The sequence below is a fragment of the Camelus bactrianus genome, chromosome 22, assembly GCF_048773025.1.
Source record: "Camelus bactrianus isolate YW-2024 breed Bactrian camel chromosome 22, ASM4877302v1, whole genome shotgun sequence".
NCBI classification, from domain to species: Eukaryota; Metazoa; Chordata; class Mammalia; order Artiodactyla; family Camelidae; genus Camelus; species Camelus bactrianus.
Window position 1 is genome coordinate 10,388,009 of NC_133560.1, and position 19,052 is coordinate 10,407,060.

The following is a 19,052-nucleotide window of genomic DNA, read 5'->3' on the forward strand; positions in this document are numbered from 1 at the left end:
GTATATGCATAGACTATTTCTGGAAGGCTACAAAAGACTGGGGACAGTGACTGCTTCTGGGGAGAACCGAGTGACTGAGGGTCAATGTGACAAGGAAACGTACTTTTCACTGTATACCTTTTGTACCTTCTGGTGTACTACACAGAACTATTAACTTCTTAAAAAAAAAACAAAACCAAAAACCTAATTTAAAAGAATAATGAAGGCAGACCCAAGCCACCCCCAGATTGCTCACAGTCTTAGCATCAGCAGAGTTCAAAGAACTCTTGGTTAGTACAGTTCTGCCTGGTTCCCAGAAGGTTCAAGACTTACTTGCCTACCCAGCTCCCATTGAAAGCTCTGTTGCTGGACATCTCAACCCGAGTGTGCTCTGAAAGCCAACATTCAGAAGCAGTTATCTGAAGTTTAAAAGCTTGGAGTCTTCCCAAAATAGCACAAGGGGACTCACTCAAGTAAGTGGACATCTGCAAATTTGATGAAAAGGTCAGTAGGAAACTGCTTAATTCAGACCCATTCCAGGAAACAGGCTAGAACCCCCACGCCTGAACCTTGATAAGCAGGCCCACCCAGCTGGCATTCTCCAGTCCCCCGTCTCCCACAGCAGCCCAAACACAATACTGCTGCCTTTAACCCTCCTTCTTCGTTCAGGCATTTGTCCGAACTCCCTGGAGAAAACCTCTTCCCTGCGCCTAGGGCGACCCCCTGCCAATCTCTGAAAGACAAGGCTTCTGCTGAGCTCCCCGTGCTTTATGCACGGAATCTCAAGGACTAAGTCTGGCACCTCTAATGAGGTAGGCACTCCTCTCATCTCCATTTTATAAAGAATAAAACTGAGGCCCAGAGAGGTTACGCCGTTTGCCCCGGGTCACACAGCTAGGGGCTGACTGAGCTGGGATTAGAGCTTTCAGTTGATGCTAAATTCCTGCTTTTGATCAGGCCCTGCTGTTCACATGGCTGATGAGAAGCAATCTGGCATGATCTGGGAGGATTACAGCTCTCAACTATCACTTGTACTGAGCAAGTTGCTGAAAAGAAACCAAATCTGACTCCTAGGAGAAATATCATAATTTAAGTTTAATGATGACAGTAACGGCGGGAGCCTTGGGCCCAGACCAGGCATCCAAAGAGGTCATCCTACTGTGAATTTAATCTAGTGTGAAATCTGACTTTTATACAAATTTGGAGTCCTAAAACATGTGCTGGATGAGAATGAAGACAGAACTCAAATTAGAAAAACAAACTAAGCCCTTACTGGTCGACCTAGTTATTATGCTTGCTAGACAGAACAGCTCAATATGCTAACACAGCTACTGTGTGTGGGCACCCACTCTATTTTATGTGCTGTGGGTACATATACATACATCCTAATCGACAATTTCCCACATTTCCCTGGTCATAAGTATCATACAAGGGCCGTATGAAAAATACACAGGCACACGAGACCTTAAGAGGTCTCTCTTCAGACCTGCTGCATCACAGAATCTCCAGGCAAAGAGGCGGAGACTCTTAGCAAGCACCCAAGGGACTCCTAAAATCTGGGGAGTCTGGTGGACTGCTGTTCTAATCTTCACAGCCTTGCAGATAAGCATTCCCGGCTTCTTACATAGAACAGGGAAACAGAGGCTCACAAAATGGCTGTCCAAAGACCAGAGCCTACTCTTAAGTCAATGTCACAAAGTCAGAATGTGCACATTGAGTTCTATGGTTTGTGAGCTTACCAATCTTTTGTGAAAAAAATCGTTGCTTTTTTGAGTGCAAAGTGAATGTCAGAATTGGAAACAAGTTAACTGGACAGTAACAGCAATGTTAGAATGCACCCACTCACACTTTCAAAGTGTGCTCAGAAATAGCCCATTTGATCCTGGCATTTCATTTCTGTGTTTTCCATGAGACAGGAAGGCAGTGCAGGTATTAGCATCTTTTTTCTGTAGATGAAACACATGAAAGACTGGCAGTGGGGAACTGAAAATATGATGGATTTTATCTATAAAACAATAAATACCATTCAGGACTAGAAAACATTTCCAGGTCTTCTTCATAAAATTATTAATTGAAACAGCAAAAGCAGATTTACAGAGACACATCAGTAACAAAACAGGAAGGAAACGAACTGTTCCAGAGACATCTTGAAAAGTTTCAAAGGAATACACATCAGGCAAATAATCTACAGATAAACCGTGGCTGCGCCACAGGTTAACTTCATTTCTGCATTTTCTCAGTAAGTTCTTTACATTTGCCTTTCTCTTTTCCAACTTGTCGAGATTTGGCTTTGTGTTCAAGGATTTTTTTCCGATCTTTGTCCAGTTTTAGCCTGGTGATAACCACCTGTTAGCATGAAAAAACAAACAGATCTTAATTTTTTTTTTTAAGTGGAAAGGACTTATAACTATAATTATCTTATACAGCAGATCTCCCCCTTGACAACAGCAGCTTGGGTTCCTTCTCCTGCTACCCAACCTCCTACCTTCTAACTCCCGAGGATCTAGGACACCATTTAGACAGTTCAGTGATGAATTATCATTTGGGTTGTGAAAAATTATACTACCAACTTGGATGATTTGTTTATCACCCCTTGGCTGGCAAAATGTGTTGTTTCAAAAATACCTGCATTCTAACTGGCTACTGGCAATACAGAGATCATAAAGATGAGTAAGGCCCAACCATTCTGCCCTTAAGGATCTGAAACTGCAGAAGAGAGATGCTGCAATACCATGTATAAAATGGGAGTGCAAAGGAGGAACAGTGTATTCCACTGGTGGGTGAGAGGGCCCCAGGAAGAGGTAGGTGTTCTCTCTTCTCCCCTGGACATCACCTGGTAAGGAAGTGATGCCTGGAATGCCTGGAACACTCCTGCGACCAGCTTGGAGATGCGGACTTCACCGAGGATGACAAAACAGACAGGTCTGCCTGACCTCCTGGAAGCCCTTATGATGGCCACCTGTGCAGACGGTACCGACACCCAACAACTCCAGCAGGAACGTTATGCTCCCTGGCCGGTACCACTGCTTGGTCCCGGCTCAGGTGAATGCCCACGGGGACAGTCGTGCCATTAGCCTTCTCACGCTGCACCCGCTTGATGTAGATGACACGTTTCTTTCTGTACCCCTGGACTCCCTTGCCGATCTGCTGACCTTTGTAGTGTCGTCAAACCCCCTAAGGGAAAATACAAGACATTCCTTGAACTAGGATGGTCATCACAGGACTAGTCCTGAGAGTAAAAAAAATTATAATCACTGTACACCTAAAACTAATACAATGTTATATGTCAATTATAGTTCAATTAAAAAAGCAAGTAAAATTAAAAATGCATATATAGAATTACCCTCAAGACCTAAATAGAGAAGAATGGTAAGAGAAATTACACTGAGATTCTCATGCAACCACCTAAAATCTGTTTCAAGAAATAATCCATGACCTAGGAAGATGCTCAAGATGTGATCTCCTGAGAAAAAAGACTACAAACCTACATGTAGAATACAGCCTGAATCTTGTGTGTGCATGTTTCATATATATGGCATAGAACACGATGAAATGAAAATATATCCAAATGTCAATCATGGTTGCCATTGGGCAAGAAGCAGAATTACAGATGGCTATTTTAAAATGTAAAGTCTTCCAAATTTCAACATTTCTACAATTAATTCAAATATCTTATAATCAGAAAAAAATTAAAATGCTAAGTTACAATCTCGTGGGCTATTTTTGCATAATAAAAATCTGCTCACACTCCAGTTCTATTCAAAAACCAACTCAACTGTGGTTTCCCTAAAGGCAAGAGCCCATTAAACAGCAGCCATAATATAAGTGATGTTAACCAATACACAGAGAGAAAATACCACATAGAAAGAACTGGAAAATCTCGATACAGCTAGAATGTCTACCTAGGTTGTTCAGCTTACTCACCAAGGCGATGTTCAGGCTGAAAAGACAACAGCCATGCATGCTTCAGTGAAAATCCACCACAGTCCACATGAACAGAGATTCTCATGTGGAAAAAAGTCTGTGAAAAAACCCCTATTAACAATCATCAAGACTGAAGAAAGCTGTTAATAAAACAAGTCAAAGGAACGCCCGTGATAGAGCAGTGGACAGACCAGCAAGGAGGGAGACGGGCTGAGACTAAGTGGGCTGGACTGGAAAGGTGAGGGAGGAGAGGCAAGGATGACATCCAGAGTCTGGCTGCGCACCTGGATGGATGGATATGCCTTCCCCAGAGATGGCAATTCAGCCTGATTTCACTTAGGGAGCTGGTGGTGAGAGAAGAGAGCAGAATGTAGAAATATGGGAAAAAAAAAAAAAAAGTCAACATTTTGGAAGAGCTTGCCAAAGAGATTGAAGCAGCCAGAGAAAATGGGAAACCAGAGGAGTGTGGTGTTACAGGAGCCAAGAGAAGGTCAAATGTCGTGAATGATCAACTACTGGAGGGGTAAAGTAACAGATATGACAAACTGGTCGCTGGTGGTCATGGCCAGAGTGCTTTTGGTGGAGCAGTGGGATGGAAGGCGTTTCCACTAAGGCGATGAGTTCACCAGAGGTGAGACGGCGAAGGTGAAAAAAGAGACCCAAGCATCTCGGGTCTGAAGAGGATGAGAGAGAGGACATGTGCTCAAGGGAGACGTTAGTTAAGGGACTTTTTTTTTTAATTTTTAAAGAGGAGGAAACATGAATGTGCTTAAATGCTGGTGAGAAGGAACAAGTTTGGAGGAAGAGGTAAACTGCAGAGAAAGGGGCTAATGGACAGAAGGATCTCAGGAGGGGGGAAGAGTGGTGGGTGTCACGGACTGGGGCAGAAGGATACCTTTAGATAGAAACAGGGATTTCGCTTCCTCTGTAAGAGGAGAGGACGAAGGCGGGAGGGTGGAACTCAGGTAAACCAGAGGGCTGGAACAGGAGCTCTGGAAGTTCCTGGACAATGGGTTTGGTTTCCTCTATCAAGCAGGGGGAATAGTCAACCGCTCAGAGAAAGCGGTAGGTGAGATTCAGAAGCTCCCAAGAGAGAAAAGGCAGTTTTAACAAACCTAATTGTGACTGTTTTATTCTCCTAACGGACAAGTGCTTACCCAGTATGGCTTTTGGAGTTAGAGACCTGAATTCCCGGCTCAGGCGCTCATTTTCTATACTATTTCTTTATGACTTAAACTAAGTTTCATTTTCTTCATATCTAAAGAGAACAATTCATCCTCCGCCCTCAAAAATGGCAGCTCCGTCTCCCTGCCCTCTTTTTCTTTAGCTCACGGTCCAGTTCCATCTAGTCCATAGATTTTCATTCATTCAGTATTGACTGTGCCCTAGCTGTGTGCCAGGCTCTGCACTGAGGTCCGGTAACAAAAGAAGTTCTCTGGCCTCGTGGACCTTACTTTGAAGGGTAGTAAGCAGTTAATAGGTAAACAGGCAAATATATGAGCACTAATTGGGAGAGGGCAGATGGTGATTAAAAATGGTCTGCGTCGTATCAGGGTAATGACTACATGGTTTTACATTTGGCAAAACTCACCTGTGCATTCTACTGTACATAAATTATGCCTCGGTTGAAAAAAAAAAAGAGATGTCAAATTGTGTTCCTTGCTATGAAAGAAAAATAAAGGATGCTATGCTAAAACATAGCTTAACTATCTGGGAACGCTTTTCTGAGGAGCCAACATTTAAGATAAGACCTCAAAAATGAGAAGTTAGCCAGGTAAAGAGGAGAAGAGCACTCCAGGCAGAGGGAGCACTCTGGACAAAGACCCAGAGGGTGCATTTAAGGACCCGAAAGGCCAGTGTGTTGGAAGTACAGAGCATGTGGGGGATAGTGAGATGAGAAGAGGGCAGAGTATTAGACCAGAACTGGATCACATGGGGCCTTGTCAATGATTTAGATTTTATAATTAGCACGTCAGGCACCACCGATAGGATCTGATTTGCAAATAATGCCACTCTGGAGGATGGACTAGAGTAAGAGGGGAAGCTGCAGATGCTGTAAATGAAAATGGAAATATAAAAAAGTGGTCAGAGTCAAGACTTACTTTGGAGGTAGAATCAATAAGAATTAGTGATAGATTAGAAGAGAAGGGTCAAGGGAAGTTGTTAATAATAATTTAAAGGTTGATAGCATGCGCAAGTGGGGAGATAGTAGTGTCACTTACTGAGGTGTGAAAGATGGGAGGAGAATCAGATTTTAGAGGCAGTGAGAGTGTCAGGATCAAGAGGATCCTTGCATGAGAAGCTTGAGATGTCAGTGAGACAGCTAAATAAAGATGTTCAGCAGGCAGTTAGATCTACAGGGCCGAGGTCAGAAAGATGGTTTGGACTGGAATATACAACAGGGAGGTGTTAGCACAGGGCAGACATTTAAAGCTCTGGGAATACAGATTATCATCGAGGTGGACAATGTAGGCAAGACAATGGAAGACCAGGTGCCGGCCCCGACCAACTCCAGCAGTCAGGGACCAGACAGAGGAGAAACGGCTTGCAAGGGAGTCTGAGGAGTCAGAAGTAAACTGTGAACCTAAACAGAGAGACTATTTCAAGAAGGAAGGCAGTGACACCTATGCCAAGTGCTGCTGAAAAAGTCAAGGACGGTGAGACCAAGATGTGCCCACTGAATTTAGTCGCCAAGAGGTTACTGGTGATCTCAGCCAAAAGCAGTTTCTATAAAGTGGTGAGACAGAGATTAGACTGGAGAGCGTCCAAGAGTGAGTGGGAGGTGAGGAACTGCCCTCACCTTGAGGAGGTTGGCCATCCACGTAGAGAGCAGTAGCTGGAAGGAAATGTGGGACTGGGAAAAGAATCCAAAAATTTCCAGTTCTTTTGCAAGACTGAAGAATCTGACAACAAGGAGCCTGCATTTCCCTGTGGCAGCAAAGGGCTGAGGGTGGACGACTATCTCCTTTAAAAGAGCCCATTTCCTTTAATCTGCCTAACCAGCCCCTGCAGGCATCTGCGATTCCTCCATTGTAGAACGTGTCTGATGGGAAGGATCTGGGAGGCGAGGTTGAATCATACCTCCAGACTATTCTTCCCACTCTATTCCCGTCACACTCTCAGCCTAACTGATCCCCTGATTCCGATCGTTTCCTCCTCAGACCTTCAGGGTTCCAGTGCCTTAGATGATACACCAAATCCTTATTTCATTCTCTAAAATAATATTCTTAACGGGGGGAGGTTGGCAGGGGTGGCTTTTGCTTCCCAGGGACATTGAGCAGTATCTGGAAATGTTTCTGCTTGTCCTGACTGTGAGGAGGTGCTACTGGTATCCAGTGGGGAGAGGCCGGGGATGCTGCTAAACCTTCCACAGTGCACGGGAGAGCCCCCCACAGTAAGGAATTATCCAGCCCAAGATGTCAATAGCGCTGAGGTTGGGAAACCCGGTTCTAACATGTGAGCTCTATGGTAGCAGGGGCCTTGTGGGTCCTGTTCACTGCTGGTCTTCCAGGGAACAGTGCCTGGCAAGTGCTCAATAAATAAATACTCCTTCAAGGAATGAACCTAGCTTCCAGCCTGTTTTACTCACCCCCACTTCCCTACCACACTTCCTAACCCTAAGCGCCAGTCACAGAGAACAGAGGGCTCAGACTTTCTCACATGGGTTATACTCTCACAATGTCACGCCTCTGACTTGCTGCTGTTTCTCCATTCTTCTTGCCAAATCCAGTACCATCAAATGCCCAGCTTCCACTAAGCCAAATGATACCAAAACGTTACTCTTATCGCAATATTTTCCCCTGTAAATTCTGGTTTAAAGAGCCACCCAGAGCAATGCTAACTAGCAGCCTCCGGACTAAGTAAAAAAGGAGAAATTTGCCTGGTTGGCATAACATATTTTTTTCAAATTAGAACTGAATGGGAATGCTCTTAATTCAGCTGGGCAGGCGCTCTCTAGTGGCTCCTGGGCCCAACTACTGGTCTAACACCTCTACAGGGTAGCATTACTTGCCAGGGTTCCGAAGGCACGTAAATCTAAGACTCCCCCACGTCCAAGCACACTCAAGCAAAGGCGGCGACCCAGCGCCAAGCTGCTGGGTAACTAGAGCCCGGGGGACACGTACCTGGACCTCGTCGTCCTTGCGGATGGGCATGGAGCGGACGTTGTACTTCTGCCGCAGCTCCTTGGAGAGTGGCGACGACGTGATCTTCCTGCGCACGTGGGACGGGGCACTGAAGTGCCGTTTGCGGTTTCTGCTGCGGTCCGAGGTCACGAAGGGATTGAACTTCATGGTGCCCGTCTGCAAAGAGAGGCGAGGGAGGGAGCGAAGGAGCGCTCAGCGGGGTACCACGACCTGCTCTCCATGCGGGACACGGCTCCCCATCACCGCGCAAGCGCTCTAGGGAGGAGAATGAAGGCTGTGAGGGGTCTGGGAGTTAGACCGGGTAAGACGTACGTGGGGGTGCGTGTCTGCCTAGAGGGATGTGGGGCGAGGGCGGCACTGGGACTTGAGGCTGACAGAAGGAGGAGGGCTCGGGCTGAAGAATGACCTGTGCGAAAAAAGGTCATTCGGGCAGGGGATTAGGCAGAGAGACTTCTGGGGAGGCAGGCAGCCCCCCGGCACGTGGGGAAGGGGCCTATGGAGCGCAGGGCTTCACTGTCGGAGAACACCCGAGCCTCTACTCACGCACCAAGCAGCGGCAGGGCTCAGACCATGGGCGCGCAGGGCCGGAAGTGAGGCTTCCTTGCTGCGCAAGCGCAGAAAGAAAGCAACGTTCCATTCCCGTTGGACCGAAACTGAATAGCGCCCCCTGTGGGTCGGTGGGATCGCAGTGCCTTGTTTCAAGGTGCCATGGGATCTCTAGGCGGCTCCGCGGTTCTAGCCCGTAGCCCGAGTGAGCTGTCGCCGCTGGGGAGAAGCGGCACTTTTGTAGGGCCTGGCATAAAGGCTTGCTGGTGTTCTTTTAATAGGTACATTAGCAATAGTCTCTCTCCTACCCAAAACTCTTTGCCCCTGTTACTCTCCGCAGAGGTCGTCTAGGCATATGGCCGGGGTGATTTAACGTCACGATTCTCTAAATGCAATCGGCTGATTTGCTGCTTCAAAGTCACCGGGAAGCCTGTTTAAAATGCAGATTCTTGTGTTCCACCACAGTCTTACCAAACTAGACAGTCAGAGTAAGGGAGTCAGAATTTAAAACAAGCTCTTCCCCTCACCAAAGATTTTGAAGCGCACCAATGTTTGAGGTAATTGCGAATCTACCTGGCTTTGAAAAACTTCCCCTCAGTTTTTTTTTAGCCCTTTTCGGAAGAGCTGAGGTTGGCGAGTGGGATCTGGACCCAAGTGCCTCTTCATGTTGCTGGACCTTGGGAAGACTTTTCCATGTTTCTGAGCCTATTTCCATATCTGTGAAATGGGGATGATCTTAGTAGATGGCTCCTAGAATAGTTACGAGGACTAAATGAGTTAATCCGTTTAATGTGTTTAGAATAATGTCTGGGCATAGCGCTCAATTACAGCCGGCTGATATTCCTAATGAAAGCAGAGGTCTCTACGTAGGGCTTGCTCCAGGACAGTCCCTAAGGCGAGGCCTCACCGGGGTCCTCACGATCAGACTTCTGCCATTAACTTCTGATGACGCAAATTGTAAGCTTCCCGTGTTTGGTGTAAACATGTGCAATGCACCACGCTGATGGAAGCTCGGGGTCGTGCTCTCCCCACTCCTCTTTTTTTTTAAACTCTGCGAGAGTCTTCTAGCGCATCTAGTGCAGCCGGGACTCTCCGAGAGCACCTGCGGGTTTGTGGCCACTGCCCCGCCCCACTCAGCCCGGCCCCGCCCACCCCGCCCTGCCCTGGCCGCCTTCGGCTCCTGTTTTCCCCGCCCCGTCCCGCCAGGTCGTGCCGGAGCTCCGCCTCCCGCCCCCGGAAAGACAGCCCAGAGTCCCGGTACCACCCGAAAGCTCGTCAGGCCGAGACTCCCTTTGCGCGCGGCCCCTGGGAATGAAACGCTGTTATGACTGAGTGCCCACAGGCAGTCACAGAGTTCTCAGAGGAGCCCTTACAGTGTTGATCAGGCCCAAGCCCTTTGATAAATGCGTTCATTCATGTATTCATTCATTCATTCACTTACCCACTGGCTCCTTCTCTGTTCATTCATTACTTCCCTACCGCACTCATTCATCGTCAGTCAGCTGCTCATTTACTCACACATTCATCCATTTGCTCATTAACTTTTTCATCGTTTATTTGGTACCTACATGGAGCCACAGGTACAGGGCTAGATCAGAGAGATGGGGGAGGAGTGAAATCTGGTCCCTGCTCCCAAGGAGCGCAGGGCCTCACTGGTGAAGGGCAGCCATGTGAGGGCATCTCATTTCCCAAGGTAATCAAGAGGCGTTCACTATCAATCAGGGCGGGAAAGCATTTCTTTACCTGCCCCCTGTGGTGTCTCAACAAAATTAAGACCGGTACAATGCCATCACCAGATAAGAGGACAAAAGCCTGAGGTTCCGTTATTCTAATTAGGATTTAATGGGATTGGCTACTATCCTGCCTTGTACCTCCCTTGGAGACATGCATAGGGACTGGTGTAGAAGTCCCGGGACCTAGAACAGTGCCTGGCACAGAGGAGATGCCCGGGGAATATTTTTATGTCTCCAAGGCAGAAGGTGATGCGGTGGGGAAGAGCCCTGGATTCTGACTGCCTGGGTTGGAGCTCCATCATTTCCTGGCTCTGTAGCTTTGGATATTTAGTCTCTTGGTCACTCATTTTCCTCATCTGTGAAATGGGAATAATAAGTACTTACCTTATCAGTTTGGTGTCAGGATTCAGTGAACCCCTAGCACAATAACTGGCACAAAGTCAGCACTTAAGTAATGGTAGAAATTATTATGTATTAAAGGGATGAATAATCACAGCTGGTCATATTAGGCTGAGCATTTACTGTCGGGCATTGTGCTAACAGCTTTACAAACATCACCTTATTTAATCTGGTAAACAACCCTTGAAATTGTCCCTTTTACAGGTGAGAAAACAGGTTCTGAATGAGATGGGAGCAGAGGCTGATCTGCCAGTAGATACTCAATATGGTTATTGTTGGCAATAAAGATGAGGAGATCCAGTTATTAACATGGAAAAGTGTCTATTTATTACGTGAGCGAAAAAGTAAACTACAAAATAACGTTAAGAGCATGATCCACTTTGTTGATGGAAGCCTATCGCTAAGATATTAAGTGATTATCCCTGATTAGTGGGATTATGGGTGAGTTTAATTTTCCTTTATTTCCTTTTTGCTCTTTTGTGCTTTTCCTCCAATTGGTATGAACATGTATTATTTGTGTAATTAAAACTGTGTTGTAATGGTTAAAGAGCCCCGATGTTCAACTCAGCTTTCCTCTGCAGGCTGTTTTATGAGGAAGAAAACAGAAAACAAAAAAGTACCCTCACTACTTTAAATCCTCGTTTTTTTGGCGGGGGTGGTGGGTGGTCAGTTCACCCTTTTGACACAGATGATTGTGGGCAGGAAGGCAGAACCATACTGTTCTTCGTAACACTGGAGTCAGGAGGACGTGGGTTTGAATTCCAGCATCACCGCCTGGTAGCTGTGTGACTGAGATAAGTTCCTACATCTCTGTTTTCTGCTTCCTAAAAAGGAGGGAACAGCCTTGTAGGATTGCTGTGAGGACTGAGAAACACGAGGCCTGAACATGGAGAAGGCCCAGTCATTCGTAGCTATTACTACACGAGTTGAGACCAAAATAATTTCTTTGGGTCAGAATAAAGTGCACGGCCTCATCAACACATGACTGACAGAAGACAACTGCTGGGGGTGGGGAGGAGGGTCTTGGGTGAATGTTCTCCACACTGTTCCCCCTGGCATTCCTGGACCTCAGCCTCTATCTGCTGGAGCAGCTAATGAACCAGCTTAAGAAGGGATTAGGAACACGAGTGACCTGCCACATTGAGAAAATGTGTATCTTTGTTTCAGACAAGAACCAAAACCGAGCTTGAGACATTTAGTCATAAAAACTAACTATACAGCTGCCTTTTATCAGCCCCATGGCTACACCCCACCTCTTCCCAAGCTTCACAGGCCCCCTGCCCACCCCAGGCAGTGTGGGCTCGGCACGTGAGGGTCTCTCCTCACTGAAGCCCCTCTCCAACTTCACCTCCTCTGCAGGGGCAACACCTCCCCGGGAGAAGACATCTCTGCCTGAACCACCAAGGTCCTTACATATACGCACACTATACTCCGCACGTGGTTAGGTAACTGAAAAAATTGTTCCAAGGGAGAAATCATAAAAAAAATGACACATACATGACTTAAAGGTTTTCTGTCAACTCAAAACACATTGGCCGATCTTTTGACCCTGAAGCAAAGCTTTTTCACTGAGAAAACTTTCTCATTGAGAATGCTGGAGTTCTCCTTCATCTTCCCTGCATAAACCATGTCCTTACATAAGCCAACCCCAGGTTCCGGGTTTTGGTTTCTTTAGCATGGAGTGAGAGTTTAACATGCTTTCAGGGTGAACATAGAATCCTCCAGGACTTTCCCGCCCTCAACTTTTTTCAGTGGATTGAATTTGGTAGCATTTTGAGGAGGGGATGGTAACTCCCCTTTATTAGGTCTCTTCAAAGTATTCAACTCAGTTTTGCTAGATTCTTTCATTTTTCAACCGTATTTCATGCATTAAGTGAGTCACATCACTACAGTGTAGCAAAGCTGGCCCTAACACATGTAACTGACGACCAGCAGGCATGTGCTCTTGACTGTGAGCTCTGAGCGTCGCAGTGTAACTCCAGTATCACACAGGATGTGAAAGCGAGATCAGGGAGAGGAGGGTACAGCTCAGTGGTAGAGCGCATGCTTAGCACGCAGGAGGTCCTGAGTTCAATCCCTAGTACCTCCATTAAAAGAAAAAAAAGTAAGTAAACTTAATTACCTCCCCCCAGAGAAACAGATGTGTGTACAGTGTATACAGATGCTGAACTAATACCATATACCTGAAGCTTATAAAATATTTTTAAAAAGGAGAGAGAGAAAGGGGAGGGTCAGTGAAGACTCTTGCAGACTGGTTTGCTCTCACGTTTATCCCTCATGTGTTCATCCACGCCCGTGCTGTTCCAGTGCTGTTCCCAAGCCTTGAAGGACTGGGCAGCAGGTTGGCAAATACCCAATGAAGCCCCTTTCTCAGAGCTGATGCTGATCTTTTACTCTGGGAACACCTTTAGGGCACAACCACCATTTTTGAAAACTTACCAGGTATCACTCTGCTGCATACATGAGCTTGCTATGATCCCGTGTAATTTACTTCAGTATATTGTAGATTAATTTCTGCAACAGCCCCGTGAGGTTAAGGACCTGGCCTGAGGCCACACAACTGCCAAGTAGCAGATCAGGAAACATTCTGTAGGGATTCAATAAAGGAAGGACTGAATCTAAGGGGTCCTGACTTTCTGGTCATCCTCACAGACCTTTCCACACCTCCCAGTTTCTCTCCTCTAGAGGGAAATTCCATTCTGACTGTGATCCCAGCCTCCAGCCTCAATCAACTGGACAGCAGCACACAGCAGTATTTCTGAAAATTAGCCTTTTAATCTGTTTGAATCCAACGAGTGGGGAAAGAACAGAAACATTTTTTTTCCCCCTTGAGATTTTGTTTATAAGAACAATGGGTCAGAGGTGTCTCTTCCATAGGAAACTGACATCCCCTATGTCCTCGAGTTTTTTTTCTTTTAAATGCACAAAAGCAGAATTTCAGATCATGTGCATGCCACACATTTCCCCAGCCTGCCCTGCCCACCCCCAACAGGCACACGTATTCACATGCCCAAGGGGCTCCTTTCTGTAACTGCGGAGCAGAATGCAAAAAACAACCCGTCTGAGTGGGCACAAATACCAAAAAATAACCAAATGCAGTTTACACTCACATCAGTCAACTCATATGCAAAAGGGGAAGCTTTTCTACTTGGAATTTGGAGCCAAAAATTACAAATGGCTGACTTGAGCCATCCATATAGATAAAAAATGCCTTCCACTGGACACTTCCCTTAATTACAAAAGTATGCAAACAATCTTGATATAAATGGGAAACAGGTGGGCGCCTCTGTCCCTGGGATGGGAGGGCATACCTCAAATTCCCTGGGTAGAATTCCTGCAGGACCACTGCCCCTCCCTTTCAAGCCTAAAGGGGAAGGGGGAGGGGGAGCAAAAGGGTAGGGACCCACCCAAGAGCAAGTGGGGAGACAGTGGAGCTGCCCCAGGGACCAGGAATGAGTTGGTGTGTGGCCAGCCAATGGGGGAGTTCAGTGGGCCAAACGGACCACAACTGGGCTGCTGAGAGGTCCGAGCACTGTGCACCCTGGGGAGCACAGGTGGACGTCCCAAGAGGGGAGAAGGGCTGGTCTGCTTTGCTTCCCCCACCTAAGGCCTTGGGACTGATGGCAGCCGTCTGGGAGAGGCTGAGACATGATTATTTTGGGATCGCAGAAAAGGATGACTTCCCAGTCACAGGCGGCCCCTCCACAAAGCAATGCTGTTGCCACGCGGCGTGGGGGCTGAGGCACATTGGCGGGGGTTCAGAGAAATGAGATGAAGAGAGGAAGGGGAAATCCAGTGGGCAGACTTGAGTCTACACAGTTGCTGCCAACAACTGGGCATCTGCTTCTGGGGAGAAAAAGAAAGGGGTGGGGAGGGAGGCCTGGGCTGTGGGTCGGGCAGAAGCGAGGGCTCCAGCTCCAGCGCCACATCTCAGGGGCTTGCCTGGGAGGTACCATTCTCTGATGAAGGCTCCGGGTGGGAAGTACCTTTGGGCAGTCTGGTCCAAAGCCCAGGTCTGCGGGTTGGCTGCCCAGGGGAGAAACCAAGTGATTAGTGCGTCCAAACGGTGGGGGCTGCGAGATTGTCAAAGCCTGGCTGAGAGCTGGTCGACGTGGATGCTGGGCTGCTCCCCTAGGAGGAACCGGACCGTAGTTCTACCAGGAGTGGTCCCCAACACCTCCAAGCCTTCCTTGCCTGACTTGGTCTTGGGGCTCCTCAGGGAAAGAAAGGGGCACCACGACATCAGGCAGTGTAATTCATCTCAAATTAAACATGGGGAAAAGAGGTAGCTGCGAACCTGTGAGCCGCGCTCTCCCTCCCCTCACCCCCAATTTGGGACACAGCCAGATCCCAGGCCAGACAGAGGGCAGGAGGAGACAGGGCACTGGAGGCAGGGCTGATGGTCTCCCTGGGTCCTCGGCCAGCAGGCCGGGCGGGTCGTCAATGCATCTTGCCCAGCTGGATCTTCTTCCAGGCCTCCGAGGCTGTGAAGATACACGAGTCCAGAATGCCGGCGACGGTGAAGGTCCCGCCAATGATGGCACAGATCTGAAAGGAGGGGAGGTCAGAGGTCAGCACTGGAAGAAGCACCAGGCCAGACCTCTCCCAAGTCACGAGATGACGAGCTTAGCAATTGGAGACGCTCCGCCCTATTGTGTCCCCCACAGTAACCCGTGGGGTCTTGAACACACCCAGGGCACAAAAAACCCCATTCATTGGATGATGAATTAAATAATAACAAAAGTAATCATTATCAGTTCCTTTAAATCTCATATTAACCTTCTGAAAGTAAGGGGATTATCAGACCCATTTCAGAGGTGGGGAAACCGAGGCTTATAGGTAACTCCATTTCCAGAGTAAGCAGCAGAGCTGTGACTTGAACTCAGGCATGTCTTCAATCCCGGAGCCGGCAGTCTTACCTTCTACTCTAAGTTATCAGATATTTACAATCCCATTTGTAGATGAAGGAATGGAAGTTCGGAAAGGCAGTGCCATGGGCCCAAGGTCATATAACCGAGAAGTGGCAAAACTGGACTTGAACCTGGGTCAGACAGGCCCAGGCCCCAGTGCTGCCTGTGACTGAGGTCTGGGGTGGGCTGAACAGGCAGCGCTGGCCTGGATGGGCTGGAGTGCGAAACAAATCTTGCCTCACCCTCAGAAGCGTGTACTATATCAATGGAATGAGTAGTCATCAAATAGTCTTACCTATCAATGCAAAATTACAACCAAGGCAAGTGCTACAGAGGAGAGAGGGGCTTGGGGTGCCACCAGGAAGCTTGCAGTGGCGGACGGGGTGGGTGGGTGTAGCTCAGTGGTACAGTGCATGCTCAGCAGGCACGAGGTCCTGGGTTCCATCCCCAGCACCTCCATTAAAAAAAAAAAAAAAGAAACCCAGGAATTCCGCTCCTGGGCTTGTATCCAGAAGGAACCCTACTTCAAAATGACACCTGCACCCCAATGTTCACAGCAGCACTATTTACAACAGCCAAGACATGGAAACAGACTAAATGTCCATCAACAGATGACTGGATAAAGAAGCTGTGGTATATTTATACAATGGAATACTATTCAGCCATAAAAACTGACAACATAACACCATTTGCAGTAACATGGATGCTCCTGGAGAATGTCATTCTAAGTGAAGTAAGCCAGAAAGAGAAAGGAAAATACCATATGAGATCGCTCATATGTGGAATCTAAAAACAAACAAACAAAGCATAAATACAAAATAGAAACAGACTCATAGACATAGAATACAAACTTGCGGTTGCCAAGGGGGCGGGGGGTGGGAAGGGATAGATGGGATTTCAAAATTGTAGAACAGACAAACAAGATTATACTGTATAGCACAGGGAAATATACACAAGATCTTATGGTAGCTCACAGACAAAAAAAATGTGACAATGAATATACATATGTTCATGTATAACTGAAAAATTGTGCTCTACACTGGAATTTGACACAACATTGTAAAAGGATTATAAATCAATAAAAAATGTTTAAAAAAAAAGAAAAAAAGAAAAGAAAACTTGTGTTAGGGAAAAGTTTCTTCTGGCCCTGTTTACTTTGGGGACCAGATAATTCTTTGCTGTGGGCTGTCCTGTGCTTTGAAGGACATGCAACAGTAACCTGGGCCCCCACCCGTGAGATGCCAGTAGTACCTCCTCCTCCCCATTGGGACAACCAGAATGTCTCCAAATATTGTCAAATGTCCTCTGGAGGTCCAAACTGTCCCTGATTACGAATGTGGTAGGGGGATGGTAACGGAGGCCACCTGTCTGTCTGGACTCCTCACTTCCTGCCACATAATAAGATAAGAACCACAACAAGACAGCATGTACACAGCACCCTTCTGTGCCAGGCACACAGTCTGAAATGCCTCATGCCTCCCACCTCACTGAATCCCCAGGCCAACCCTAGGACATGCTTCTACCTATATTACAGCCAGGGAAACTGAGGCACTGGGACACTCAATCACTCATCCGATGCCACAGTCATTAGTGGCTGAACCGAGTTCCAAACTTTGAAGTCTGCACCCTCCACGTGGCACTCTGCTGCGTCCCAGGCGTGAAACATGCCACCGTGCCGAATGACTGACTTTGCTTTGAAATTGTCAGGACTCCCCTTGTGATGCAGCAAGATGATGTTATGTTTTACTCAAAATTTTCTGGCCTACCTTTGAGTTGCTTTTTGGTGCCATGGAAGAATCAAAGCGAGGATGATGGAAGATAAAAGAAGTTCATAATAGGTTTGCAAAGAAATTTCAAATGTATTTTTCCCCTAAAGACATACTTTATGTCGTTCATAAAAACCAATACCACCTATCACATATGCCTAGGAGGGAGGTACCTCTTTGCTCGTGTATCTGTGGGGCCCAGAGAGGGAAATAACTTGTCCAAGGTCACACAGCAAGTGTGTGGCAGAGTCAAGTTTGTATGCGTTCAGAGCTCTCACTGTTTCCCCTGAGCCACTTAAATGACCACAGGACTCAAAAGAAGCCAATTCGGGCAGCCCCAGAGGGCCCCTGAGGTCACCCTGGAGGCCCCACCGGGTGGCCACCCAGCCACCGACTCTGGACCACTGGAGGACTCTGGGAGACAGCAGCGCCTTAATGGACCCCCTGGTGCCAAGTGGAGGAGGCCAGGAGACACAGTGGAGGCAAAAGGGAAGTGCGAACTGAATTGGCATTTATTTTTAAAATGATATTTCCACGAGATGAGCTAAGCGGAGGCCTGTGTGGCCCAAGACAGACAGAGCAGGTCTGTATGGATGGCTTGTAAGTAGAGCAGCTGACATTCCAGTAATAACAGCCCCAGAAACCCGAGCAGCCCCCCAGGGAGACAGAAGGATGGGGGACGCTGGGGGGATTATTATGAAGTGTTTTCAGCAGGCAAGGCCCCTCCCGGCCAGCTTCAGACCATGACACAGGACCACTTTTCATGGAAGATGACGGCAGGGGAGCTGGGTTATTTTGGTAGAGTGGATCAGATGAGGAGAGATTTTATACCGCAAAATGCTTTTAGAGCTTGGATCAGAGGATAGGAAAATGTGACTTAAGTGCAATGGAGCAAATAATTAAAAAAAAATAAAAAAATAACCACACATACACACATATCTATATTCATCTACACACACACTGGGACCTGAGGGGGTCTATGAGTCACACGCACCTGGCACCCAGACTGAAGCCTCCTTTCACTGGGCTGGCCCGGAGCGGGAGACAACACTGACACTGAGGCACACAAGACATCACAGAGCTGTGGGGAAACCGAGGCCCTGGGAGCATGGAAGCTTCTAGGCAGCTGACCCCATCAGAGTGAGTTACCTTCTGCCTGAGGCTTGGGAGGCCCAGCAGGGAGCTCCCGTGCAAATCTGCTAATGTTACCCAACACAGCAGCACATCTCCCATTAGCCTACATCTATTGAAGGTGCTGGTCACCCATCAACTAAGGAGGTGGGATCCTGGCACATTCCGGGGAAGGAGGTGGTCCTCAAAAGCTGAGAGAAATTGCAGCCCGCCTGCTGCTGCCATGGCCCCTGCTTTCATTATTTTGCCTTTGGCCTGCCTGTGCCTCGCCAACCTGCTTACATCCACAGGAGGGGACCAGTGTGAGGTGAGGCAGGAGCTGTGAGGAGAGGGTCTGGTGGTGCTCCCAGGCTGTGGCACTCCCTGGATTCCGACCCATGGGGGCCACAGAAACCCTCATCACGAGGAGGCTCCCACATCTGGACTCGCCCCAGAAGGTGGTCAGTCATGGCCCTTCCTCACTCTGAGAAGATCACAGTTCCTGCGTCTGAGGCTGCCCCAGATGGTCTGTCTGTCTTT

General features: G+C 47.6%; 2 protein-coding genes across 5 annotated transcripts in view; both read right to left on the minus strand.

Annotated features, from left to right (window-relative positions):
* Positions 1–1,056: 1,056 nt before the first annotated feature.
* On the minus strand, positions 1,057–8,700 carry RPL26L1 (ribosomal protein L26 like 1). Its single transcript, XM_074350285.1, has 4 exons — positions 8,596–8,700; positions 8,028–8,204; positions 2,813–3,153; positions 1,057–2,325 (listed from the first exon to the last, which is right to left on the minus strand). The coding sequence occupies exons 1-3, from the start codon at positions 8,683–8,685 to the stop codon at positions 3,145–3,147; spliced, it is 276 nt and encodes a 91-aa protein (XP_074206386.1). The 5' UTR covers positions 8,686–8,700; the 3' UTR covers positions 1,057–2,325; positions 2,813–3,144.
* Positions 8,701–13,479: 4,779 nt separating this feature from the next.
* Positions 13,480–19,052, minus strand: part of ERGIC1 (endoplasmic reticulum-golgi intermediate compartment 1) — a 99,897-nt gene continuing 94,324 nt past the window's right edge. For all 4 annotated transcript variants that reach the window (XM_074350282.1, XM_074350281.1, XM_074350284.1 and 1 more), the window contains one exon: positions 13,480–15,274. In XM_074350282.1, the coding sequence (XP_074206383.1) occupies positions 15,167–15,274 (108 nt within the window). In that variant the 3' untranslated portion in view covers positions 13,480–15,166. The remainder of the gene's footprint in view (positions 15,275–19,052) is intronic.